The 25,536-nt window shown below is 40.8% G+C and overlaps 4 protein-coding genes and 4 non-coding genes across 8 annotated transcripts; 1 reads left to right on the top strand and 7 right to left on the bottom strand.

Annotated features, from left to right (window-relative positions):
- Window positions 1-1,833: 1,833 nt before the first annotated feature.
- Window positions 1,834-9,440, bottom strand: kyat1 (kynurenine aminotransferase 1). Its single transcript, XM_012866162.3, has 13 exons — window positions 9,209-9,440; window positions 9,060-9,118; window positions 7,066-7,213; window positions 6,770-6,919; window positions 5,271-5,357; window positions 5,061-5,183; window positions 4,819-4,939; window positions 4,666-4,742; window positions 4,499-4,588; window positions 3,034-3,220; window positions 2,854-2,930; window positions 2,663-2,749; window positions 1,834-2,098 (listed from the first exon to the last, which is right to left on the bottom strand). Exons 1-13 carry the CDS (start codon window positions 9,278-9,280, stop codon window positions 2,039-2,041), a joined length of 1,338 nt encoding a protein of 445 aa, XP_012721616.2. The 5' UTR covers window positions 9,281-9,440; the 3' UTR covers window positions 1,834-2,038.
- A 1,621-nt stretch (window positions 9,441-11,061) lies between these two features.
- surf6 (surfeit 6) lies at window positions 11,062-14,688 on the bottom strand. Its single transcript, XM_012866164.3, has 4 exons — window positions 14,571-14,688; window positions 12,832-13,035; window positions 12,675-12,754; window positions 11,062-11,978 (listed from the first exon to the last, which is right to left on the bottom strand). Exons 1-4 carry the CDS (start codon window positions 14,659-14,661, stop codon window positions 11,292-11,294), a joined length of 1,062 nt encoding a protein of 353 aa, XP_012721618.2. The 5' UTR covers window positions 14,662-14,688; the 3' UTR covers window positions 11,062-11,291.
- Window positions 14,689-14,768: 80 nt separating this feature from the next.
- LOC105928730 (surfeit locus protein 1) lies at window positions 14,769-17,931 on the top strand. Its single transcript, XM_012866166.3, has 9 exons — window positions 14,769-14,969; window positions 15,084-15,144; window positions 15,427-15,554; window positions 15,626-15,708; window positions 16,880-17,071; window positions 17,155-17,227; window positions 17,336-17,498; window positions 17,577-17,658; window positions 17,749-17,931. Exons 1-9 carry the CDS (start codon window positions 14,907-14,909, stop codon window positions 17,813-17,815), a joined length of 912 nt encoding a protein of 303 aa, XP_012721620.2. The 5' UTR covers window positions 14,769-14,906; the 3' UTR covers window positions 17,816-17,931.
- Window positions 17,932-21,034: 3,103 nt separating this feature from the next.
- Window positions 21,035-24,406, bottom strand: rpl7a (ribosomal protein L7a). The gene is made up of 8 exons (XM_012866170.3): window positions 24,286-24,406; window positions 23,202-23,322; window positions 22,834-22,983; window positions 22,209-22,349; window positions 21,838-21,917; window positions 21,461-21,591; window positions 21,263-21,332; window positions 21,035-21,174 (listed from the first exon to the last, which is right to left on the bottom strand). Exons 1-8 carry the CDS (start codon window positions 24,286-24,288, stop codon window positions 21,070-21,072), a joined length of 801 nt encoding a protein of 266 aa, XP_012721624.2. The 5' UTR covers window positions 24,289-24,406; the 3' UTR covers window positions 21,035-21,069.
- Window positions 21,700-21,776, bottom strand: LOC118564042. Its single transcript, XR_004931598.1, has one exon. It is a non-coding gene; the product is annotated as a small nucleolar RNA SNORD36 (small nucleolar RNA).
- Window positions 21,996-22,070, bottom strand: LOC118564043. Its single transcript, XR_004931599.1, has one exon. It is a non-coding gene; the product is annotated as a small nucleolar RNA SNORD36 (small nucleolar RNA).
- On the bottom strand, window positions 22,432-22,495 carry LOC118564037. The gene has a single exon (XR_004931594.1). It is a non-coding gene; the product is annotated as a small nucleolar RNA SNORD24 (small nucleolar RNA).
- On the bottom strand, window positions 23,062-23,135 carry LOC118564044. The gene has a single exon (XR_004931600.1). It is a non-coding gene; the product is annotated as a small nucleolar RNA SNORD24 (small nucleolar RNA).
- Window positions 24,407-25,536: the final 1,130 nt, after the last annotated feature.

The following is a 25,536-nucleotide window of genomic DNA, read 5'->3' as shown; positions in this document are numbered from 1 at the left end:
TCTTATTTTAAATGCCCTCTTACAACAGTTTCTGGTAAACATTTTTTATCACAGCTTACTGTTATTGATTCAAACTTTCTCCGACTTTCCGTGTGGAGAGTCCGACTACAGCAGCCGTTACAGATGATTTTTCCGATCGGAAGAAGCAGGGATTTCAAAGTTCCGACTGAAAATTTAATGCAACATAAATCTGGGAAGTCAACAACAGGGACCAGATCAGGCTGCAATGCTTAAAGGGCTTTTATTAAAGCTATTAAGAGGAGTAAAATAAACACCCCAGAGCAGAGACGTGAAGAGAAACACAAAAATGGATAAAAGTTGTGCATTAAATGACTTCTTGTCAAATTTATACACACAAAACCCATGGTTAGTGATTTACAGTTACTTTAAGAAAGTGAAGACATTTCTTCCAGCTGGTGCCACACCTTGGCAAGATGGACATGTCACTATGAAAAAGCAGATTACCAAACTGATATGACAGAAATCAGATTATAATGTTACGGGTATGTCTCACAGTTCAGGACTTGTATACAGGTCTATATCAGGAAAAGGACTCCAGATCTTCCCAAACTTGTCGTTCTGTTTCAGATCAGGACAACAAATCTTTCTAAGAATCAGACGTGTTCGAAAGCCATCAAATGTAGCCGTTTGACTAAGACAGAATTCAGTTTTAGTCAAAAATTTTGAGTCTTAGTCTAATCGATTCAGTCTTACATTTCTGCTGACTAAATCTGGTAACAATTTAGTTGACTGCAATAAGTCAGAGAGATACATTAGATATTTTCTTCTTACATCTTCAAGGAGAATTACTTCACATGTGGTGAAATATTTGGTTTGCAGTACACATTTATCTTCTTTTATTAGAGGCAACTTTATTTGGATTCATGTATTTGATACATTTTCAAGACATACAGATACTTTATAAGGTGTGCATTGTATACAAAAGCCACTAAAAAATTCATGGGAACGCAGTGCCAGTAGTGTAACGATTTGAAACATTAAGTTAGCACTTACCATCATTTCAAAAACCAAAAAGATCAACAACAAAAACAAAGAGGCTGTTACTCACTTCCTACTGCTTAAAAAGATCAAATCTCATTGACCATTTTTCCTAACATGGCCCAGAGCTGTCCGGACAGATGAGTTGCTGTTGTTTTTTTGTTTTTTTTCCATCTTTTCTTTTCTCCATTTCATGTCGGCAATTTTACCAAATACGGCCGCTTTATACAAGCAGGCAATCCCAGTAAAATGCTCACAAGGAGAGTGCGTGTTAATATCAAATAGATGAAGTCTTAAAATGATTGGCAAATAAACATAACAATAAACAAATCTAAATAATGATGAGGATATGATATGATAAGATGTTGATGATTTTGATCTTAATCTAGTCTAATCTGTTAATTTCTCTCCTTTGATCACTAGGAGTGCATTTGTGTTTTTTTCCCCCTTGTACTATCAACCAATCACAGCTCTTAAAAGACAGCGTCACACCTATCAATGTGGTCAACCACACCTCCTCTCTAAGATAAAATTTCTTTACTCAAGAGTCGTTCTCAGCAGCGATCTGAATAGCTCTTAAACTACACTCCTAGGTAGGAATTTTTAGGCTAAAATAGGAGCTCTTTGGGGGTAGATTCTTGGTGAATACGGGCACAAGTCTCATTGGACTTAGATTAGTCATGTTAAATAAAAGGCTTAAAAAAAAAAAAAGAAACACCTGGAGAATTTTTACCCAGCTGCAACAAAATTTTAACTGCTAGGATTAAGATAACGTCTCTGGGAAGCTGCTTTTATGAACTCTCTGCACAAAACAACAGAGACAAAACAACATAATGCTCATGGGAAGACATACAAGCTGTTTGCGAAAAGCTTTATTCAACTTTTTAGCATTTTTTTCAGGCCATACGAGTGGATAATCTAACCATTGTTTGAGGACACACAAACAAAAACCCCAAAGAAACCAAGAAGACTTCTGAACAATTTTCCTGAGGTAGCTCACCAAGTTGCTTTATAAAATATGGATGATGGACGGCTAATTTCACTCTTTCTGACTCCACTTTCTTAAGATGTCTTCTGCTGCTTCCAGTGTGGAGTTTTCCTGTAAAAAAAAAAAACACAAACAAAAAAAAAAAAAAACTCAGTCTCTCATGGAGAGAGAAACATTTTAACTTCTGGTTCTTCTCGCGTCACAACAACCAATCAGAAAAAGGATTGTGGCTGTGAAGTGGGGTGATGGACTGCTGCAGAGACGAAGCAGTTTTCATTCAACGTGAAAGACAAGCTGATAGTCGCCTGATTTGTTTAACCCAACTAATTATTACTACTGAGACAAGTCCAGAAAGGAGCGAGCCTGCAGAAGAGTGAGTGAGGAGAATGCAGTGACAGATAAGTGAAAACATCACTACATGGCGCCAATTTACTGCTGGCTTGTTGCTCGCTGTGCAACTACAGCAGCGCAATTACAGCGGTACAATGTAGAACGGCAGGCGACATTGTGCCGCTGTAATTCTGGCTGTACGAATTGCTGCCTATATGTCCGGTGAGGGACGGCGCGCCAATGTGGGCGACCTTGACGCCAAAAATCACGTTCGGTGTGGACGCACACCTTCGACAGGTGAAAAACAAAACGAACAGCAGTTTCAAGGAGAACGGCTGTATTTACCTTAACGAAACAGAAGCGGATGTATTTGTCAAACTCCTTGCTGTGCTCTGGACTGAAGAAAGCAGAGACTGGGATTGTCGCTAAGCCCTTGATTAAAAAAAGAAAAAAGAAAAAAAGAAGAAAACAACAGGGCTACAATGTGAAAACTCCCAAAAACATGTATCTTGTGAACAATATACTCCATGCTGTACCTTTTCTTTAATTAACCATTTGACAAATCTAAAATCGTAGCTTTCATCCTTGGTGCTCTCATCGTTTAGATCCACCTCTGTGAAAAATGAAAAAAACGAAAGGGTTTAACGTTCAACATACACTACATAAACACCTGCTGTCTGCAAAGTATCCGGCGGAGATGTTTGCTGGCCACTCACTGACGGAGGAGATGTCTGTGATCATGAAGTATCCTCCCTCTGGCATGACGGGCTGCAGGCCCACACTCTGCAGACACGAGGCCAGCTTCTGCCTCTTCTGCTGCAGCATGGCGGGCAGCTGCTGGAAGTAGCTCTCCGGAGTCCCGAACAGCTCGTACTCTCTGTCGAACCCGTGGGATACGGCTTCCTGAGAACCAACGGGACGAGTAAGACATTTTAAAATTGCTTTTGAAAACCGCACTTTCAAGGGTGCAGCAACAGACACAAATGTTGATGGAAAAAAAATGGTTAAAAAAGATGCCCGTTGTCCTCGAGCAATACTGTAAAAACCAATTGGCAGCAACTTGAGATTAGCTGAGTAGGCATTAAAACATTTTGATGAAGAGCCCTGAACTTTCCAAATACTTAAGCCCGAAATGTTTCACGGTCCTGTTGATATGTTGTTTTATTAGGTTTGTATCCAATTGGAAAAGACAGGCATCTAACAAATGATTTTAAAAAAATTATATTTAAAAAGGAATATCAATATCGAAATCGGTTTGGATGTTCTCGCCGTGCATGTGTGGGTTCTCTCTGGCTTCTCCAGCTTCCTCCCAAGGTCCAACAGCAGATTAATATTTAGCTCCTCCACAGATTCTGTGTGGGGTTCATGTTTCTGGCTGGCCCAGTACAAAATGTTTTATTATTTTATTTTGGTTTGGGCCTAACTAAGTAAATATTTACACTTCCAATTTTTCATTAAAAAAGAAAAAAAAGTATTTTCTAATTTACTGCAAGTCTAGATTATTAAGGAGAAAAGAAACAACTGCATTAAAATTTACCTGATCTGTCACGGCGGTTGGTGACATTTTTGTTTATTCAAATTATGACTTTCCCCAACTACTTCTTTTGCAAATCAGGAATTCTTCAGGATATCCGATACACTGACAGCACAATCGACTTAAACAGCATCTTCTGGGTAACCTGTGCGACATCTAAGTTTCCCTATTGCGTTACAGTTCATTGACACTTATCAGCCCTGCACAAAACTACACAGCACTGCTAAAAGAAACTTGAAAAGAAACAAAATGTGTTCGTAGTTTAGTGACACACATTCTAGGGATTTACTGGCAGAACTGGATTGCGGTTTTCGCTATTTTAGATAGGGATTTAGAGAAAGAGTTGTGGATCTAAATAGATTATACTTTGAAAGCGCTCTGACAAAACGTTCAAATGATGCTGAGATCATGTACCGTACTCAGGCTAATATTTGGAGTTACAGGATTTTAAAATCAACCACACCAAAAGGGATGAATTATATGTTAGAGGCCTGATAACGCTCTATTCGTTCAAAAAGGGCCGTGTTGAACCAGGGAAACACCTAAAACCTAGCCGAACACTGGGCCTCGGCTAGTAGAATTGGACAATATTGCCGTAGAAGCTTCTTTATGTCATCATAGATAACAATGTTTGTTGATTCGGTTACCTGAGCCGCAGTTGCACAGTGATAGACCGAGTTCTGGTGGATGATTTTCATGTGTTTGATGAGGTTTCCAGAACTCATAGCCCAGCCGACCTAAAACCAGAAGCAGCCCTAATTACAAAACGATAAATAGCAGAAACTATGCGTGCCAGGGTTAAGGTTATTATTACCTTCCAGCCAGTAGCACTAAAGGTTTTCCCAGCACTGCCCACTGTTATGGTCCGTTCCCACATCCCAGGAAGGCTGGCTGTCAGTAACACAAGCAGCCGATGAATGCCCGCTTGATGATGCGTCTATTCTGCAAAGCTGTGGCTGCGTCTCACCTATCTTTACATGTTTGGCTCCATCATAAGTGAGCCACTCGTAGACCTCGTCACTGAAGCACAGCAGATCATGTTTAATACACAGATCGGCAATCATCTGGAGTTCCTCGACCTTGTACACCTGGAACACACAAAAGGTCACCCAGATCTCCCTCATTATATTTGCTTTAACTTTCCCCTTGAAGGCAGATTTTGAGGAGAGCCCGGGTACCCTAACGGTGTGGCTCTTACATAAACCTCACCTTGCCTAAAGGGTTGTTGGGAGTGTTGATAACAATGGCTTTTGTGCGAGGGGTGATTTTGCTGGCGAGTTCCTCGGCAGACAGAACCCAGTCTCCACTTGACAGGACGGTGCTGCCCTCTTTCTGCGGGTAATGGCAAAAACACAAGTCAAACCCGAGATCACTGGCAGGAGCTCTGAAATGTCAGATCGTTAAGACTTCACCACCTACCGGTCTCAGGGGCACATAGACTGCGGTTCCTCCTGCCATCAGAACCATCGGCTGGTAGCAGTCGAAGAACGGCTCCACAATTATCACCTGCAGGATGAGTTCCCATCAGCTCTGGTACAAAGCTTAAACTTTTCAAGAGACCTTCATATACGACGACTAAAAACAGTATTCATACCCCTTGGACTTGTAACCCGTGGTTTTCTAAAAGTCCTACGAATGAAGCTCTGAACAGTGTGGAGTGCATTTGTAATCCGGCCCTCCTGGGCAATACTTTGGGGAACCCCCTTGTCACTGCAATTACGTCTACAGACTGAAACGTTTATAAAGTAGATCAGGCGCAGTCAGACTGGATGGAGAGCATTTTGTCAACAGCACCTAATTGGGTTAATGTCTAGACTTTGACTAGACCGTTCAAACACTTGGATATGCTTTGACCTTGTAGTTACGGCTGTATGTTTAGGGTTGTTTTCCCGTTTTAAGATGAACTTACCCTGTCCCTACTGAACAAACGCGTTGTTGATGCTGCCACCACCACATTTCATTATGAGGATGGTGCGTTCCTAACCTGACTCTCGCCAGATGGATTTCGTTCCGCTGAGCTCTCGGCGGAATAAAAAAATCCATCCAGTTAGGGCATTCCAGTCGCTGTGTTAATTTTCCTTCACACAGCATTTTACATGAAGGCCAAAAGGTTGAATTTTAGTCTCATCTGACAAGAGCACCTTTTCTACATGCCTTCCCTACACGGCCTGTGGCAAACCTAAAATGGCACATCTAATGGCTTTCTTCTAAAAACATTTATTTTTACCAGCCACTCTTCCTTAAAAGGCCAGATTTGTAGCGTGCGCACCTAATTACCCTGTTGACCGATTCTTCCACCTGAGCTGTGGGTCTCTGCAGCCCTTCCAGAGTGACAGAGCCGCTGTTCGGCCTGCCAGTTTAGTCGGTTGTCTACGTCTTTGTAGGTTTACGGCTCTGCTGTTCTTTCAAAGGATTGGACAGAGCTCTGGAAGATGTTCCTAGCTAAGGATATTTTTTAATCCTAACATACTTTAAACTTCACCACATTTTTATGCCCTTTATGTTTTTTGATCTTCACGATGCACTAATGTTCTCTGACAAACCAGCTACATTTCTCCAGAGATTAACCTCTATGCAAGTGGGCTCCACTGTTTAGTTTACCCATGAAGACAGCTGGTTACACTGGATTTTATTTAGGGTAACAGGACACAGGGAGCCGAATTCAAATGAAAATGGTTTGCTTAAAAAAAAAAAAAAACATTGAAACCAATTTTCTCTTTTCACTTCTCAGCTATGTGCTACATTGTGTTGATCTATCACAATGTCATTCCTCCTAAAGTCCACAGATATTTATGGTTGCCATGTGGCAAAATCTGTCCCAAGGGATACGCTTGCATTTTAAAGGCACTGTGCATATAAACGTGTGCGTAACCTAACTGATGAGTAAGTCACATATAGGGCGAATTCAAGTGACTTACTTCATCACCATCATCAATCAGAGCCTGAAATGCGCAGAAAAGAGCCTGATAAGCTCCAACCGTGACCAAGATGTCTTCGAGGGGATCGATCTCGCGCCCCACAATCCTACTGAAGAATTTAGCGAGACTCTTCACCAGACGAGGATGGCCCTGGGGGGGGGGAGGCAGATCGTAAAAATCATAAACTTTTCCTTCTCCTTTTTAAACATGATGAAAATAGCTGAAACTTTCCTGACAAGCAAGTTTCTTTTGGCCTTTATGTAGCGACAGACATCAAATAAAACCTTTCTGCTTACAAAGGCTCTGGTATACTGGTGCATCTGGGGTCCTCCGCTCACAGCTTTACAGAAAGCATCCTGAACAAACTGCGGAGGGGAGAAGTCAGGAAACCCCTGTCCGAGGTTCACGGCCTGGTAGTCTGCAGCTAGCTGCGTGAATTCCACCCTGTTGATACAAAACCGGTCAGATAATGTACATTTTTTTATGCATTATGAAGTTCTATAGCATAATAATTACAAAATGAACCGCCATGATCTTTCAAATAAATTTTTATTTAAATATTAGTGAAGCATATGTCAACATGTCTATTGGCCACTGTTAACACAGACATCAGTTTTGGAAAGAGGAACTTTTTTATTTAACCACCAAGATTTGCACCAAGGCTAGTCTCAAGAGCTTTGCAGCTTTTAACCGGTTATCTTCCAGGGTGGCCCAGGTATTTAGTCATTTCTACCTTTCCCTCGGCCCTGAACAACTTCCATGCCGCTGCTAAAGAACACATTCCCACACCATGATGTGGCCATCACCACGTTTCACCCTAAGGATCGGGGTTTCAGTTTTCTGCCACAAATAAAGACTTTGCTTGGAGGCCAGAAAGTTGATTTTTTTTTTCTTGGTTCCTGTGTCTTCTAGCTCGTGGCAAACCTGGCTTCATATGCCTTTCTGTCAATTACAAAAATATTTGGAAACAAGAAACTATTTTTTTCTCCACAATGATGTTCTACATTTAGTCTATGCCAGGTTTTTTTTTTATTGGCCTGCCACATAAAATCCAAAACACATTGAAGTCTGAGGTTGTTAGACTTCAAAGTCTGTGAAAGTTGAAGCAATTTACAAGGGTTCAAGGTGCAACAATTTAGTAATAACAGGCGCTGCTTCGGCCTGTTGTGGTGAAGAAAGAGCTGAGCCACAAAGCAAAGCTCTTGATTTATTCATCCGTCTAGGTTCTGACCCTTGTCTATATTTATGGAGGTATGGATCACGACTGAAAGAATGAGATCCAGGATGCAAGCAGCCGAAACGGCTTTCCTCCGGGGGGGCGGCTAGACTCAGCCTTAGAGATAGGGTGGCCCTGGAGGTCTCCTGATCAGACCTCTTGAGAGGTTTTCTGGGCATGTCCCACTGAGAGGAGACCCCGGGGGAAGACCCAGAACTCACTGGAGGGACTGTAACTCCCATATGGCCTGGGAACGCCTTGGGATCTCCCAGAAAGAGCAGAAGGATGTCAAGAGATACACGGCTGTCCTTCCTGCATCCCCCGACCCGATCTCAGATAAGAAGAAGGCAATAGATGGATGGGTATAACTATATATAATATTGTTGTTGTTGTTTTTGATTGCCCAGTAACTAAACCTAGACTTATAATAATCTACAATACATATGTAAAGCTGAAGAACGTGAAAATTAATTGTATTGAAAAAGTCCGCCTGCACTGTAGTTCTAAAACAATCTGAGACTAGAATTACAAGATAAAAACATGTACTCCTTTCTATTAATGTTGCTCTGCTGGCATCTACTGTACAATCAAGTAAAGATTATCCTGGTTACCATCTTCAAGGTTGAACATTGAATGGACTTCAACCCTCACAATATTCCACCCCCTGCTCCACCAATCAGATGGCTCTTTTAACTCATGATGGTCTGAGGTTTTGATTTTCTGAAATCTAATATGGTTCTGAAAGACGATATCACTTAGATGGTGGCGCTCGTAAATGTCAACACGTGTATGCATATTTACTAATCTGTTATTTGTATTTTACAGATTAACGTCTAATTTCCCTTTGGGTTTAATAAATTGTTGTTGAACTGAAAGATCCAAGGAGTTGCATCGTGGGTTACAAGAAATAGAGATTTAGAAATAAAAGCCTGACTTCGTCCACGACACAGGAGCATGTGAGCGAGTGCCATTAATTTCTGAGAAAACAGTAAATGCAGAGCATTTTAGTACCAAAATATACTGGGTGTCCTTTTCCTAATGGGTTTGCTTTTCAATAAATATGGTATTACTCACCAAACATTTTTATCCACGCCGATTGTTCTGCTCGCATGAAGCCGTCTGGCCATGATTAACTGAAACAATTGCACATTGTAAATGCCCCACGTAAAAATATTCATAAGCAAACCATAAAATTTTCCTCTGATCAACAGAGCAGGGCTCACCTTATGATGGCTCCTGGCTAAACTAGGACGAATTAAAGTCAGATAAGCAGCCAGATTGCTGATCATTCCCATGAATGGAGGTTCATTGTCTTATACATGAGAGCACGGACACGACGCTGCCTGTCACCGGACTTGTCACTCAGACTTTCTGAGAAACCGCTGCAGATGGGAAAGCAGTGGCGTCAGCAACTCCTCTTCGACCTTCTTGTTTTGATTTTATGCTTCCGGTGTGGGCGGAGCCTAAATGATTACACCGCCCACCACCAAACGGCGCGCGCAGCAGGGCGGGCTCAGCACAAATGAAACCCTCATTTATCTTTTTTTAAAGCAGGCAACGACTTATTTTTCTACATAGTCCTCCTTCCATAACAAAAAGGCTATTAAAACTTTATCTTTATGCTCTAAATTCAAAGTATTTATGTAATCCTTTTGCATTCTGCTATGTGTAGCTTTACTTTATTACTAATACTATTTTCACTTTTATTTAGTTATTTCCTATTATTTTCATGTCAAACCCCTGGCGATTGTTTACTGGAAATTGTACTTATTTATTTTTGTATATTATAAAGAATATTCTAATAAAGCTTATTAAAAAATAAATAAAAATTAAAAAGCAGCTTGTGCTCAAAAATGTATTCCCTAAAAGTCGGACGTGTAATCATACAAATATGTGGATAAAAAAATAAAGTTATTATGAAAATAAAGCTGTAATAAAATTAAATAGAACTGCAGCTTTGTAATGATAAGTAAATTGGCTGGATGGGACATTCTTTACAATGACACCTTCAGACTCATTGTTTGGATTTCCAGACGTATCTTTTCTCACTAGAGAACACGTCTCTGCTGCTCCAGTCCAGTTGGTGTTTTTAACCACTGCAGCTGGCCCTTTGCCTCACATTTGATGATGCAAGGATTAATGCAATTGTTGCGTGGCAATGGAAACTCTTTCCATAAAGTTTTCTATTCACTGTCCTCGCGGTAATCTGAAAGGAGCCATTTCCTCTAAAGACAGCGACCTCCATGCAATGTGCAGCACTTGCTGCCCTTCACCAACTTCCCTATGCCCAGTTGATGTTCTGTTTTGCTTCCACTTTTTTATGACACCACTGAAAGCTGAAATGACTGGAAAATTCAGCAAAGGGTTCCTATACCTCTTCCACATAAACACCTGAGACATCTCGAAACTTAACTTTCCAGCTCTGTCCCCTAAATTGGTATTTTAAAATCTTAAACGTTTAATTAATGGAAGGTATTTAGGTCGACAAGGCAGGTAGCAAAGAGAGAAAGAAGCTACAACGAGACAGAAGACGACAAAGTAAAATAGGGAGGAAAAACTACAAACTAGGGTAACAACAAATAAAACGACAAAGAAGGATATAGGGCACAAGGGCAGGAGGAAGGATACAAGGATAGAAAGTACAAGAAATGAAATGAAGGAAGGTCTTCGAGGAAGGTGGACGAGTACAAAAAGTATTAAAGTACACACATGGAAAGGGTGGAAAGAAAGAACAAGGAATGAATTAAGGAAACAAAATTTAGATGAACGAAACATTATGTGCTGGTAAATCTTATAATCATCTGCCATTTTTAAAACTCTGGAGATTCAAGGCGGCTTCCAGATTTTTACACAATTTTTTTCAAACAGAAACTCAAAATATTTATATCCCCAACAATGAAATGGTAAAGAAAAGTAGCCTACTGCTCTAAGATAATGTATGGAGTAACCTATTCTTAGTCAGGTTTCATAACCTTTGCTATCCAAGAACAATAAATTCAGGTAAATGTTGCATATTTCAATAGCCATATGTAATATAACAAAAGCCAGACAAAACAATGAGACATTTAGGCAATTATTAAGGAAGGAAGAAATTCCTTTACTTGTTCAAAATAAAGACATTTCACCGCAGAATTTCACTTACATTCAGCATAAGCAAAAATATCATTTTATTATGAAACACATTGTATTATTCCCTTAAAGGAAGGAAACTATCAATTTGTCGACAAGGAGCACTGTTGGACTTCATGTAAAAACAACGTAACTGCCATACATAGAGATCCACCGCATAAGGAAACGTATCTTCCTCTAAACAGCGGCTTTCTTTAAGTCCTCAGGCAGCACTCGGCCCTTCTTTCTCGCTTTGTCCTTCTTCTTCTCTATTTTAACCTGCTTGCGTTTCTGGATGTTCTTCTTCCTCTTGTCCTGTCTTTTCTGCATCTTTTCAACCACGTTCTCGCTTCGCTGCTCCCACTTCTTCTTCCTCTGGGAACGCCTCTTCTCCTTCCTCTTTAAAGAGGCCCGCAGTAGGTCTTCGTCATCCTTGATTTTGATACCCTCTGCCTTGTACAGCATGTTGGTCCATTTGATCTTGGTCTCCATCTCGGAAGCCTTCGCCTCGTCCTTCTCCTTCAGCTGCTCCAGCTTCTGTTTGCGAGCCTCCACCCGGCTCAGAAGCTGCTTGTAGTTTTTCCCAGTCAGTGGCGTTATCTTACCCTTTTCGCTCTTTTTCTTCTTGATTTTTGCCTGCACTTTAGTTTCATAACCCTTTTCCACCGTCTCTACTTTATTAAAGACAATCGCCGCCTTGACCCTTTTATCTGCGGCGGGAGCGGTCGGTTCTTCTTTTGTCTCCACAGGCTGCTCCTGAGCACTTTTTTCTGCAAGCTCCTTCATTCGAAACTCTTTCCTCTTCCTCTTCTTACGCTCCCGATCCATCTTTCGCTTTGCGCGCTTTGCCATGGCGGCCTCTGATAATGCATTCTTTGGAGCTCCCTATTTAAAGATACACGAACGTTATTACAGTCTAACGATGAGGAAAACAACAAAAAAAACAGTGATGCTTTTGTAGATAACTGAACACATGAAAAGTGGGAGAATGAACTTTGTAAGACATCTTTTTACAATCAATCGATGAATGAAACACGCATGCAATTGTTCCATGATTTGAGGCTTGCATGCATCAATATACCATTACATAATTATGCACACATATACAAGGAGAGGCGCCACAAGGGGGCGCACTGGTGCGTCACCCCCACAAAAATAATAAATAATAAATGTATGCAAAACAGGCCAAAATCAGTTTGTTGACATGTAAGAGACTCACTGCCAGTTCTCACAAACACAGAGGACTGTTTTGTCACCACGGGTGACACATTTTATTAAGTTAGTGTGAGTTTTATTTTCTTTAAGATGCAGAACAGTTACTGCATCTGCAATATTTACCTTTCTGGAGGCCAGATGCCGAGTCAACATTTTACTCGCGTAATCATCACAGATGTTCATTAATAATTCTGTCCATATTTGTTGAAGATGAATGTGATAATGTCCCCCTGAGTGACTTTCTCATGAAGAGAGAATTTATCCAAGCGATCAAAGCCCCTTTCAAACCTTTTGTTTTCGTGAATGTATGTCGAATATCCAACTTAACACTAACTTAGATTGAATGCTGCATTCAGGACTACATACCTGCCCTCTGGACTCTTCAATCTTCTCATGTAGTCTTTTGCGTAAAACATCCACAGTCGAGAAGCTTGCATCTGCCGTCGCTGTTTTATAAGCCAAAATAAGAGCAAGTTAAGTGAGTGAATTATTGCAGCCATCTCTCATACTTTCATCTCTGTACCTTTAGGTGTGTGCAGCGTATTTCCATTCACGCTCTGAGTAGTTGCATTTGTTTTCCCAAGGCTTTTCTGAGCTGCTGGAGAAAGAGACGGCTTCTGTGGGGGTTTGGGCGACTTCTCAGCGCTGTTCTCTTTCAAATTCTTCTTTTTCAATTTCTTTTTCTTCTTGCTTGGAAGATCTGTGTCACTTTTACCCTTGAAATGAACTAGTCGGAGACAAACAACAGATAGTGACAATCTCATAGTTTAACTGGGATACAATATCCAATGATTTCCTCTTACCAACAGACAGCTGATCGGGAGGTTTTGTTTGCACTCATGAACCCACTACAACATTGGCTGAATAAGCTGTTTCGAAGGGTGTCCAGCCCCGTTGATCTTTATTATATTTTGCTACATTCCAACCACAAACTTCAATGTATTGCACTGAGATTTTATGCGATAGACCAACATCACAAATCAATGTATAATTGTGAAATGGAAGTAATCAATATGTAATTTTCCAAGATATTCATCAGGTAAATTCTGACAAGTGCCGAATGCTTTTGCATTCAGCTCCCCTGAATCAACATTTCTACAGAAAGCGCTTTCACCACAATTACAGCGACGCATATTTTAGGATACTTCTCAACCAGTCATCTTTTGCAAAAATCTTCAGCTTGGCCACTCTCAAGTCTGCCACAAAATCTCAACTAAATACTATGCAGTGATTTAAACTACTCCATTAAAACCTGGGTTATTTGTTAAAGATTGTCCTGACAATCTTTTTGATGAAAAGCTTCCCCACAGCATGATGCTGCCACCACAATGAGAGTATCGTTTTTTACATGATTCTACAACTGTGATCTGCATAGTGTGTTCCTTTCTGTCATGATGTTGTTCACTAAGAGACCCCCGAGGCCTTCAGAGAACAGCTGAGTTCATGCTGTAATTACAATTTTAGCAGGTGTACCCTTTTTAACACTTCTATGACTTTTGAAGGCAATTTGTTGAACTGGGTTTAATTAGGGGTATCATACTAATCAAGGGTGAATACAAATGCACGGCACACTTTTCAGATTTTTATTTTAATTTTTATCGTGAATAATTTGAAGAAGAAATTTGGTACACTGACGCGATCCATCACCTCAGCAGAACACATGTTTGAGTTGAAATTTAAATAGACAAAAAACTTTTGTAAAGAAGGCACAGTTTGTCAAAAAAAAAAAAAAAAAAAAAATTAACTCTTAAAAACATGTTCAACTCATCAGCATCTGTTTTTGTTTTGTATCCGTATTTGTTTTCTGCCCAGTCTGTTTAGACAGTTTTTGATGCAGATACATACATTCAAAATAAAACTAGATTAAAGCGTGTGATCCCCTTCCTAAAATAATGACCTATGTAATTTTTTTCAGAAAACACACAAAAATAATACGGCATTAAGTTATCAAGTTTGATTTAGCCAAAAAAAAAAAAAAAAAAAAAAAAAAAAAAGACTGGCCATTATTTGAGGAAGGTGGCGATATTTTAAAAGCTACAAATGATTTGACCTCAACGATTTACTTCAAACTAGCAGCGCCACGTGTGGCGAACTATGGTAATACACCCAACGTTTATGATACGCGTACTACAACTATATGTCTGTGTTACTACTAGTGAGCTTTTTTAAGACAACAGAACACGCGCCATCACGGACAGAGAGCTCGTCTTAAAACCAGCAGACGTACATTGAAGAGCCAACAGGTCAATAAAACAGGATTACCAAACGGTCTCGTCCTTGGCTCCTTCTCTCGCTGGAAAATTACTTTACTAGCAAGTTTCTGAATATAAGAGTCCTTCGCGGCGAGGTCCATGTCTTCAGCTACCTCCAACACCGGCAGCGAACCAGCCGAACACAGAAAGAAAGACCTGGGTAAAAATACTTAGCACATTTCTGCGCACACACGTGTAGCGTGAAAACAAACGGGACGGAGAGACGTCTAACCCGGAAGGAGTAACACCAATAACAGTCCCCCCTTACATGTCCCGAGCAGGAAGAAACAAGTCGGTTATGTAGCTGCTTTTCTCTGCTGCTTGTTTCCATCGCTGCTTCGACTTGATGGCTTCTCTGAAATCCCTGCTGGCGCTTTCCAGCAGGCTTTTTCCGTCGTTCGGGAAGCAGGCGAGTTTCTGTTTCATGTTTGTAACTTTTATCCTTCAGAGGGGAGGAAAAAAGGTGTGAATGTCCTGTTGACCCACAGAATGGGGAGTTTATTATTATTCTCCATCATTACAGACTCCTGTCGCTAACATCAGGAGGACTTTCTTCCTTCCAGCACTCTTCAAACGCGCAGACGGTACGCAGAGTTTACTGTAATTGGTCCGATCTTGTTACAGCAACGATGGACTCGGATAACAGACTGAAATCTGTTGTAAAATCCCTCTGAGGAAGTTTTAATCAATGTTAATTAATCACTATGTATGCCCGCATGTATTCGTCTGTTTTGTGTTCTATCACCTATGTACTTGTTCACTTATTTATTAATTTACTAGTTTATGTAAGATTGATTTCCCTGTATTCATTTAGCTATTTTTGACTTTTGTCTAAACTGTGTTCGTTGCTGACTCTACATTTTCAGGCAGGCTTATAATCTTTGGTCGACAGTGCAGTTCTGCTGCAGCCAGCGCACAGAAAAGCGAGGACTCCTTCCTCAAGTGGTTCCTGCTGCTCATCCCTGCGACCACCTTCGGCCTGGGGACATGGCAGGTACAACAACTCCCCGTTTGAGCTCTAGTAGCGTCTCATGAGTTGGCTCAGACCACTTTCTCCTTGTGAAGGTGAAAAGGCGTCAGTGGAAGATGGGACTAATCGATGAGCTGAAACGGCTGACCACAGCAGAGCCTGTTCCTCTTCCTCCTGAGTGAGTGGCTGCCGTTCGGGGCTGCCAGACCCGACGGACAGTTTCAAGCTGAGACACAACAGAAAACCTGCCAAACTCTTAAAACAAAAAAAAAAAAAAAAACAGCCCAGATACTCTCTTCAACTCATGTTAAAAGCACATAACTATTACAAGCAGAATAAAGAACAGGCCATTATCGCACTAAAGCAAAGAAAAAAAAATCATGATTACACAGCAGGTCACACTGGTAGGGCGAAAAAGTTTTGATTGTATTATTTTTAATTAAAAATATAACTTTGCTTTCCACAAAGTTACATTTCCACAATGTCAACATCCAACTAGTTTCTTACCCACATGAAGGCTAAAGTACGACTAGTGAGGCTGGACAATAATTCAATAACAATATATGTTGATCGACGGACGTATATTGATGAAAGGAAAAAAAAAAGGGTCAATAAAAAGTTCAATAGAATAACAGTTTTCATTCCTTTGGCATTCTAGCCATGTAGGTTAATATTACAGTTGTTACATCCTTTTAACCAATCACAATGCAGACCCAGGAACCAAGCTCCGCCCCCTTCAAGAGTTCAGAGAGCACAGGTTCTTTTCTCCGTTTTAAAAACTTGCAGTTTTGGTAAAAAGTTGGTTGTATAAAGGATTTGAGTTTGAATTCAGTGTTTATGTGTTCTGTATCTAAAAATAGGTTGCTAAGCAACAGCATAAAATACCCTACCCAGAGCTGCACTTAGAATATATATTTTCAATATTGATCAACATGATTTCTATTTTATCGATATGCTTTTTCTATATATCGTGATGTTTAGAATATTTGGAAACTAATAGCAATCAAGTGGGGTGAAAAAACTCAGAATTAACTAAATTATTGTATTATTTATTTTTAAACTCTGTTTATCAGGGCAATGCTGTTTTAACACAGTAAACATAAAGGGCATCTGATGCTCTGCGTTACAAGCATAGAATATAACAGACGGGCCGACCCATTAAATGGGTCAACTAACGACCCTTTGGATGTTTTCACCTCACTGACCATAAAAGCGTTTCAAATCAATTAATCTACTGCAATAAATTAAAAAAAAATAACACTGCTTTACTGGCAAATCTCTGCTTCTGCATTTATTGTATTCAGCATTGTGCAGATGTATTTCTCCTTTTGTCTCTCTCTGGATCTCAGTCCCCTCGAAGTGAACAAGCTGGAGTACAGAAGGGTGAAAGTTCGCGGGCACTACGATCACTCTCAGGAGCTGTACATCATGCCCCGCTCGCCTGTCGACCCGGAGAAAGAGGCCAGAGAGGCAGGAAGCCTGTCGTCCAGTGGAGAGATCGGAGCCAATGTCGTCACCCCGTTTTACTGCTCCGACCTCGGGTAAAACGGTAGAGCAAATTATCACGGCGTAACCGCTAGACTCCAGGTCTAACTGCTGCTGTATGCCGCTCCCGCCACTGCAGCATCAAAATCCTGGTCAACAGAGGATACGTACCGAAGCAGAAGATACGGCCGGAGACCAGAATGAAGGGGCAGGTTGGTGTTACCCATCGGAGGCTGGCTATAAAATCTTTGTTATAGTAACTATGGAACAGGTAACACTATACTTTATAGCTCATTTTACTGCATGCTGACTTCCTGCAGGTGGAGGATGAGGTGGAGGTGGTGGGGGTCGTCAGGCTGACAGAAGCGCGTAAACCTTTCGTACCGAGCAACGACGAAGAGAGAAACCGCTGGCACTACCGTGACCTGGAGGCCATGTCCCGTCTCACCGGAGCTGCTCCCATCCTCATCGATGCCGACTTCAGTAAGAGCTTCAGCCGATTGCCCCCATCCCCACACATTAGCAACACTTGTACTAACTCAAAGGGGTTTTGTGTGACAGAGAGCACGATTCCAGGGGGGCCAGTCGGGGGACAGACCCGGATCACACTGAGAAATGAACACATGCAATACATCGTAACTTGGTATGTCGCAACCTCTTGAAACAGATCGGACATTTTGAACTACGTGTTTTTGATGACTTGTTGTAAAATATCCCCCTTTCTTTTTTGCAGGTATGGTTTGTGTGCGGCTACTTCCTACATGTGGTACGCAAAATTCATCAAGAAGATTAGAATTTAATCGTGCGATGCTGAGACTGATGTTACACAGTAATTCTTGAAAATGTCGACTATATAGTGTATCAGTGCTTTGTTGTCCATGTATCCCAAAATACAAATAAATAGCTTATGACCATGCTTGTTGCTGAGTTGAAATGCGTGAGCTAGTAAAACATAGCTAGAGGGTTTGTTAAATAGAACATGCAGATCTTCTGTAAGTCGCAGCAACTTGCATGCAATAATTTCAGACATTTCAACTTAAATGTACTTGATTGTAACTTTGAGGCCCAAGTATGAAACTAACCAACATAAATAAATAAAAAAAAAAAACATTGGATAATTTAAAAGTCCACCCAAGCTCCAAATCCTCAGATATGCATTGTGCCACATGGAAGGAGCTGGTTTGATTTTAAGAAACTTTTTTTTAAATCCAACCTGGGGCCTTATGCATGAAACATGTTTAACGTTTGACACCCAGTTTGGCATGTACAAAAAAATAATAATCGATGTGTGAAAGTGTGCAGTAATCCACACAAATTTTTGACCTGCCGGGAAAATGTGCGTCAGCACTGTGAACTCCTTTAATGGACAAATAAAAACCACAAAGTACTAAAACTCGCCCAAATCCACTGAAATATGTCATTTCAGTTTTATTTAACCCAAGCAGCATTGAACTTGATGCTTTTTCACGAGTTTGAGCTCTTATGGTATAAATCCAAACAAAGAAATAGAATAATGTTTAGCTTCATACAATAATGTAACACCCCCCAATCAGATGTAAACTGAATATTCCTGCTTTTGTCACATGCAGATGTACATGCATATCGGTCTGTGCCCTGAGGCACATTAAATGCATGTGAATCATCTAAGCTTTTTCATTGTCACTGAAGAGAAAACGGAGTCAGATCAGCTGTTGCGTTCCATTTGCAGTCGGAATTTAGAAATCCCCACGTCTGATCGGAAAATCAATTGTAACAGCCACCATAGTCGGACTTTGCCAAGGAAAGTCTGAGACGGTTTTTTTAAGGCTGATTGTCAGATCCAACATGGCAGCTCCTCATTTTAACAACAGTAAGGTGATAAAACATGTTTATTTTATAAGACAATGATGCATGTAGTGGTTACATTAGGGCTAGACGATATAGAAAAAAAAGCATATTGATAAAATAGAAATCATATTGATAATTATCAACAAATTCAAAACATTTTAAGTGCAGCAACTTCCCATTTTAAGCTGTTGCTTAATTTTCATATTTTTTTTAGATACAGAACACACAAACACTGAATTCAAAACAACTTTATACCAAAACTATAAGTTTAAAAAAAAAAAAAAAAAAAGAGCGTGTGCTCTCTGAACTCTTTGAAGGGGGTGGCGTTTGGTTCTTGGGTTGAGAGGATGTAATGACTGTAATATTAACCTACATGGCTAAAATGCATAAGGACATTTTTTATTCCATTGAACTTTTTACTGACCCATCGATATGTCTATCGATAGATATATTATTGAATTATCGTCCAGCACTAGGTTGCAACTCTGAACCAAACTAAAAGCAGTGTTTGCATGAAAAAAAAAAAGTACAGCTTTAAAGGACATGTATAAGAGGTACTATTAACAAAACAGCTTTCCTGGCCATCGCCATGCTGAAATCCTAACAACTTGTTTTCATTTTGGGATCCCGACTTCTCCGACTGTATTAACTGGAACTCTTTTTACTCGGGTTTACTCCACTACCAACTCCTATTTCTGTTTTCCAAGGCAAATGGAATACAACATAATTCCTAGCAAATCAGAGGATGATTCCTAAGGTGGAGACAATTACACGTCTATAAGTAGCTGCATAAAGCTGTGCGTAATTGTGGAACGGGCACTGCTGGAAGAATGGGAAGGGAGCTTGTGTTCAGATACATTACAGTCCCCTAAAAACTGTGGCTCTCATTTACAACAAGGAGCTGATTTCCAAATGTAATCGCATCTATGACTAGTCATATTGCTAAAATCCTGCCCAACTTTGGATTCCACCATATAATTACTCTCATAGTAGTGGAGTGTATTTTTAATATAACATCCTGACTTGTCTGAAACGTTTAAGGTACTCTATAAGGTGAGTGTGGGTGGACCACTGAGCTATATAATACACTGGAGTGCTGATTTTGCCGAAAAACTGAAGTCACTGGCCGCCATCTTGCTACTCCCTACTCTCACAAAATCCCATAGGATTTGGTTGCAACAACAAGCAGTTTTCTGGATGTGTGAAAACGTTTCATAGGTAATTCTACAGTCAGTGGATGTACTAACTACTAGGAAATTAGGTGCTGAAATATTTTACATGTTATTCATATTAAATGTATAAGTATGCGTATATATGTATACACATGTAAATATGTTTTGTATATTGTTATTTCTATATTTATGTGTTATATATTTAAATGAATAAAATGCAAAAATATTTCAGCACATGACTTTCTCAGTACTTGATAGTTTTAGAACATAAAAGTATATGGCATTTGACATTTTAAAAGTTTTAAGCCCCCCAATGAACATGAGAAAATCCTCGATGCTGCAGCGCACATATTACCCATTTACTGGGGGGAAATAGGGAGTACCAATATGGCGGCTTCACAGCGACTCGTTCAAACAGCGAGCGATTAGCACTCCAGTGTATAATATAGCTCAGTGGGGTGGACAGACTTAGGGATATTCACTTCAATAAAACGATCAGCACTAAGCTGTGATAGAGCTCAATGCAGCAGCCAGACAGCAATTTGAATTTGTCCAACATTGTAGAAAAGTTGTGATCAGACAAACTATATTTTCAAGCTGTCTGACTGGCAGTGGGTTGCCATGATTTGGAGTGGCAGTTGACTTCCTTGCATTTTCTACTGTGCAAGTGCAGGCTAATTCCATGCAAATACTTGTCTAGGTACACCTGCCCCACACTTTACCCTTCATGTAGTCACCAGTTTCCAGGACTTTTCTTATACCAGCAGATGCATCATGTAGGATCTGAACCGTTCATTGTATAGTATTTGTAAACTTGGATCCCAACTTCTCTAGCAATAGATAAAAATCAGCTTACAGAAGGCAATTTCGACACTTTGAACATGTAGAATATATATTTTAAATAACACATTTCCAACAGCTCAATGTTAAAAGAAATCTTTAGGCAAAGTTTGTTCTTTGACTTCGAGGACTGAGAAAAAGCTGTGCCATACTTAGACTAGACAATAAACACAAAGCCACTTGTATTAGAACATACATTTTTTATTCCAAATATTTTAACCAAGCTTGGTTGCCAGTTCCTTGGCCTTAGCCTTCTCCAGCTTGGTAAAGCGGGCTGTGGATTTGGGGCCCAGGATACCACCTCCCCAGTGACGACGGATCTGTAAAACCAAATAAAGTTGTTTAAAAACAAAAAAAAGCTTTGAGGTAAATCCTTAAGAAACAAACACCATGAGTTATAAGGCTCACCTCCTCATATCTGTCATTGTAGTTGGTCTTGATAGCCTCCACAAGCTTAGCCAGGGCACCTTTATCCTCACTGAGAAAAGACAACACTCGTCAACATGGACATCATGAAACATTTATCACAATGGCTGGTACTTAACGTATACAGCCATCTTGATGTCCTAAACTCTAAATGACAGTGTATTTTATGTTGACACTTACGGGTTAACCTGTGTGAAAGCAAACGAAGTGCACGTCTTCCTGTGCACCAGTCTTCCCAGTCTGGCCTTGCCCTTCACGATACAGTATGGGACGCCCATCTTACGGCACAGAGCAGGCAGGAAAACCACGAGCTGAGAGGTAGGATAAAACGTAAAATCCGTTAGAAAAATGCAGGCGGATCAAGACGATGTGTGACAGACCGAGCAGCTTATGGAGAGACTACAGGTCTTGAAACGGTCACTGCTCAGGGTTAAAAAGCTCGTAAGTTTTGATCCACATAAAGGATTCAGGTGAAGAAATTCAAACATCATTGCCAGTGACCAACCTGTCCAGATCAGCTTAACGTGTTGTCAATTCACGTTTTCCCAAAGTCTCACCTCAATTGGATCCACATCGTGGGCAATGACGACCAGCTGAGCCTTCTTGTTCTCCACCAGAGAGGTGACGCTATTCACACCTGGAGAGAAGACGGAAAGGAGGTTTAACTTTGGATCGGCCAGCACAAGTAAAGGAAAAGTCATGTGATACTGTGGCCAATGCTCAGGGTTAAAAAGCTCAATAAAAGCATCAAAGTGAGTTTCAGGTGAAGAAATTCAAGTCATCACTGCATCCTGGCCAAGTTGCATAAAGCATAAGCAATATCACGAATGCCCAATACTATAAAGATGATCTTATTGTCCAATTCAATAGGAAACCATCTCTCGGTATACATTTCTTTTTCTTGCACAACTCGTTTAATACACCTGACCTGCGCGAAGGACAGGAGGCCTCTTGGTAGGAGTGTCTCCTTTCCCGGCTGCCTTCTGCTCGGCACGAGCCAGCAGCCTCTTCCTCTTCTCCTGCTTGGTCTCTGGTCTGTACTTGTGGGCCAGCTTAAACAGCTGGGTGGCTGAAACGAAGCACAACACATTCAGTAAGAAAAAAGATAAAGGGTAGTATAAAACACAAGTTAGTTAAGCGTCTCAGCTGAAGGCATCAGTGATCTTGGTGGAAATGTCATCACAATCAGATAGCAAATATTTCACATCATTTGCAAAGACCTGCGATACTAGAGACGCATCAATCGGACACCGATCTGCTGTAGTCAGTGTTTGGAGGATCAAACAGTGAATGCATAAAATTCAACTAACTTTGGTCCCAGACGTGACCCAACAGCACGTTCTGATACTTTTGGTTCAATGAAAATTTGACATATGGAACTAAGAAGCAAAATTTACAGCACATTCGTTTTAATCCCTAACGGAAAAGAAACATTTGAAACGAGTTCGAGGTGGAAAACAGGAAACCCGTCCCGATCGATGCATCTCTAGAGTACACTCTGTCTGGGCTCAGAGTTTAGCAGAGCCCCCAAATGAAAACGGTTCTAACCCCACCTGTCTGGCGGTCCAGAGCCTGGGTGAACTGGTTGATTGCAGGAGGAACCTTCAGACGCTTGTACAGAATGGAGTGCTGCCTCTGGAGGCGGACGTAACGAGGCCACTTCACAAAGCGCGTCAGGTCCCGCTTCGGCTGGATGTCCTGGCCTGTGGACGACAAAACGTTTTACCCCCGGCCGCATAGAGCTTCCACTACCCCCCCCCCCCCACTCTTTAAATCGAAAGCGCATCAGCGATCTTGGTGGAAAGGTTGTCGTCAAGGATGTTAAGATAGCAAATATCCTTTTACATCATCTGCGCCAACAGTGTGTGCATTATCCCAAAGGGAGAGGTGGAGGAAAAACAACAGAGGACGGAGTACTCACCGATGCCATAGTTCTTTGGCCTCTTCTCAAACAGGGGGTTGACGACTTTCTTGGCCTCATGTTTTTTGGCCACCGAAGGGGCGGGTGCCACCTTCTTCCCCTTAGCCTTCTTTCCCTTAGGCTGCGAAGATGGCACAAAAGAAAAAACAAGTAGTGAGGGCAATGTATCAGCCTGTACCTCAACTAAACCCAGGTAAAGCAAGCCTTTTTAGAGATGGTTTCAATCGTGCTCCTCAGGACCCACTGTGTGCTGCTGCCTCCGCACACCTGGCTTAAATAAATGGCTGATTAACAGCCTACTGCAGCAATGCGTGGCAGCTGAGGAGGTAATGAGATCCTTAGAGCCAGGTGTGCTGGAGCAGATTGGTCCGAAATGTTTTAGGCCAGAGGAGCAGGATTGGAGAAACAAACACTGCTTTAAAACATAATGGCTAATGTTCAATAATCAGCGGAAACAAAGCTTTGTTCTAAAAGCCGTTCTAAATTACACTTAATTCAGCTGCAACTCGTGTAAGGAGCTAACCAAATCGCCAAACTACGTCACTGCGATTGAATTACATTCATAAGGCCATGGACAACCGACTTTGTAAGCTGCCTTATATAAAAAGAATATAACCAACATCGGATTTACGCTACAAATCTATCTTAACCCTATGCCCCATCATGGAGTGCTAGCCGCTGCTAGGACGATGCTAAGGCCGCTTTAGCTACAGCTATTAGCTTAACGCAGCCGGGGGTTGCTCAAATGGGTAAATGGACAAAATAAGGAAAGTTCCAACTAGTTTTAAATACCACTAGTGAAAATAAGAAGAAGAAACAAAATCCCGAATCCAGCGAGTCTGTTTGGCCTTAGCTAGTGTTTGCAAATACAACGCTGGTCCTCTCGGCTACACTTCGGTCAATTAAAACCTTGTTTTCAACAAAATCAGCACCACGCAAACAGACAATACCGACATAACATTAACAGAAAGGCTTTAAATAGTTGATCGCAATATTTTAAAGTATGACAATAACAATACAGACAAGGATGCAAACAGATACTACAGTCAAATGTTTTCCCGAAAAGAGCCAAACATGCACCTACCATTTCGGTTCAGGCAGAAAGGAAGACCGGGGGCTTGTGGGTAGGGTAAGTACCGCGAGAGTACAGTGTTGCCAACTCCTCAGTAAGGAAAGTAGCTATTGGCTGTGCTAACAGTCGCTATAAATCGCTGAATGACGTCATCGCTCAATTTGCATAATCTGCCATGTGATGTGCATGTTATTGATGCTGTGGGAGAAATAACGTAGTTAGAGAGACAAAAAGTGAGTAAAAACACTTATATAACACAATATATAGAGCTATTTTTTTCTGTCCAATAATGTTTATTTTTATTTATTTTTTTAATTATTATTATTTTTATTTTATTAATGTTTATTTTATTACAATACTAACCATCCTCCTATACCCGGGCTTGGGACCGGCAAAATGAACCATAAAGAGACACTCTGGCGGAGTTACTATTTTTTTTTATGTTTTTACTTTTTTTTTTTTTTACTTTTTCTTTTTTCCCTTGTGGTCCACCAAGGAGCCTACAAATCACGGTAAAACATGAACATTTTGAACCATATATTTTTTTTTACATTACATCAACAATCTAAATAGAAAAAAAAAAAGACTACAAAGAATCAATGGCAACGTGGGCAAATAATGGTAATTATTATTAGTTTTTAAACTAATAAGATTTCCCTCCACACACACAGGCTGTGCTTGCCTGCTCACAGAAAGAGTGGGTCATTGTTGTGTTGGTCAAGGCTCTCTATGGCAGGTTCAGCAACTGAGGGAGCTGACATAAATTAGTAAGCAGCTGATGTGCCAAAAAGCTGCAAAACATGATCAGGTAGCTGGCATGAGTGTGGCAAGGACAATGCAGACACAGCAGCCATGGCAAGTTCTTGAAACGGGTTGATACCAGTTGCATCCCTGAACTTCCAAATCTCACTGCAGAATCCCAGTATGTTTTGTCTCGTTCCATTTACTAAGATGGATGACACACCATTGCAATCTTGTCCATCTCTATAGAGGAGTAGCCAAGGAGCTTGGTTACTTTTTCCTATTTCTCCAGGGCTCTTATTGTGCTTTAGAGTTAGATCCACACTGAAAACCGACATGTACTGCAATGCCTCGATGTTGTTTGGAAGTCTCATCCTCAACTCATTGTTGAAGGAAATGGTGAAATCTACGCACCGCTTTCGAACATTATTCTCATCTTCAGGCGCAAGGTGCAACTCAGCTGCCTTTGACTCAAAAAGATAACCAAGGTATGGTTTGGGACTACTGTAATCATCTATTGGC

This window comes from Fundulus heteroclitus, chromosome 8 (assembly GCF_011125445.2).
Source record: "Fundulus heteroclitus isolate FHET01 chromosome 8, MU-UCD_Fhet_4.1, whole genome shotgun sequence".
Lineage (NCBI taxonomy): Eukaryota > Metazoa > Chordata > Actinopteri > Cyprinodontiformes > Fundulidae > Fundulus > Fundulus heteroclitus.
The sequence above is the reverse complement of the archived record's forward strand: the minus strand, read 5'-3'. Positions and strand labels throughout refer to the sequence as shown.

Bases quoted from the DNA above. Each gene is read 5' to 3' on its own strand.
- rpl7a (XM_012866170.3), bottom strand. The intron at 22,350-22,833 runs GTGGGGTTAGAA...GCTTCGTTTCAG, and splicing joins GGCTCTGGACCGCCAGACAG to CCACCCAGCTGTTTAAGCTG. The intron at 21,592-21,837 runs GTGAGACTTTGG...CCTACCTCTCAG, and splicing joins ACGATGTGGATCCAATTGAG to CTCGTGGTTTTCCTGCCTGC.
- kyat1 (XM_012866162.3), bottom strand. From the start codon at position 9,280: ATGGGAATGATCAGCAATCTGGCTGCTTATCTGACTTTAATTCGTCCT. The intron at 6,920-7,065 runs GTAAGCAGAAAG...CCCCCCCCCCAG, and splicing joins ACCAGTATACCAGAGCCTTT to GGCCATCCTCGTCTGGTGAA. The intron at 5,184-5,270 runs GTAGGTGGTGAA...CATTACCCGCAG, and splicing joins TCTATGTGCCCCTGAGACCG to AAAGAGGGCAGCACCGTCCT.
- surf6 (XM_012866164.3), bottom strand. From the start codon at position 14,661: ATGGACCTCGCCGCGAAGGACTCTTATATTCAGAAACTTGCTAGTAAA. The intron at 13,036-14,570 runs GTAATCCTGTTT...GTCTCCGACTAG, and splicing joins GCCAAGGACGAGACCGTTTG to TTCATTTCAAGGGTAAAAGT. The intron at 12,755-12,831 runs GTACAGAGATGA...CTTATAAAACAG, and splicing joins TACGCTGCACACACCTAAAG to CGACGGCAGATGCAAGCTTC.
- LOC105928730 (XM_012866166.3), top strand. From the start codon at position 14,907: ATGGCTTCTCTGAAATCCCTGCTGGCGCTTTCCAGCAGGCTTTTTCCG. The intron at 14,970-15,083 runs GCGAGTTTCTGT...CCATCATTACAG, and splicing joins TTCCGTCGTTCGGGAAGCAG to ACTCCTGTCGCTAACATCAG. The intron at 15,709-16,879 runs GTGAGTGGCTGC...TCTGGATCTCAG, and splicing joins CCTGTTCCTCTTCCTCCTGA to TCCCCTCGAAGTGAACAAGC.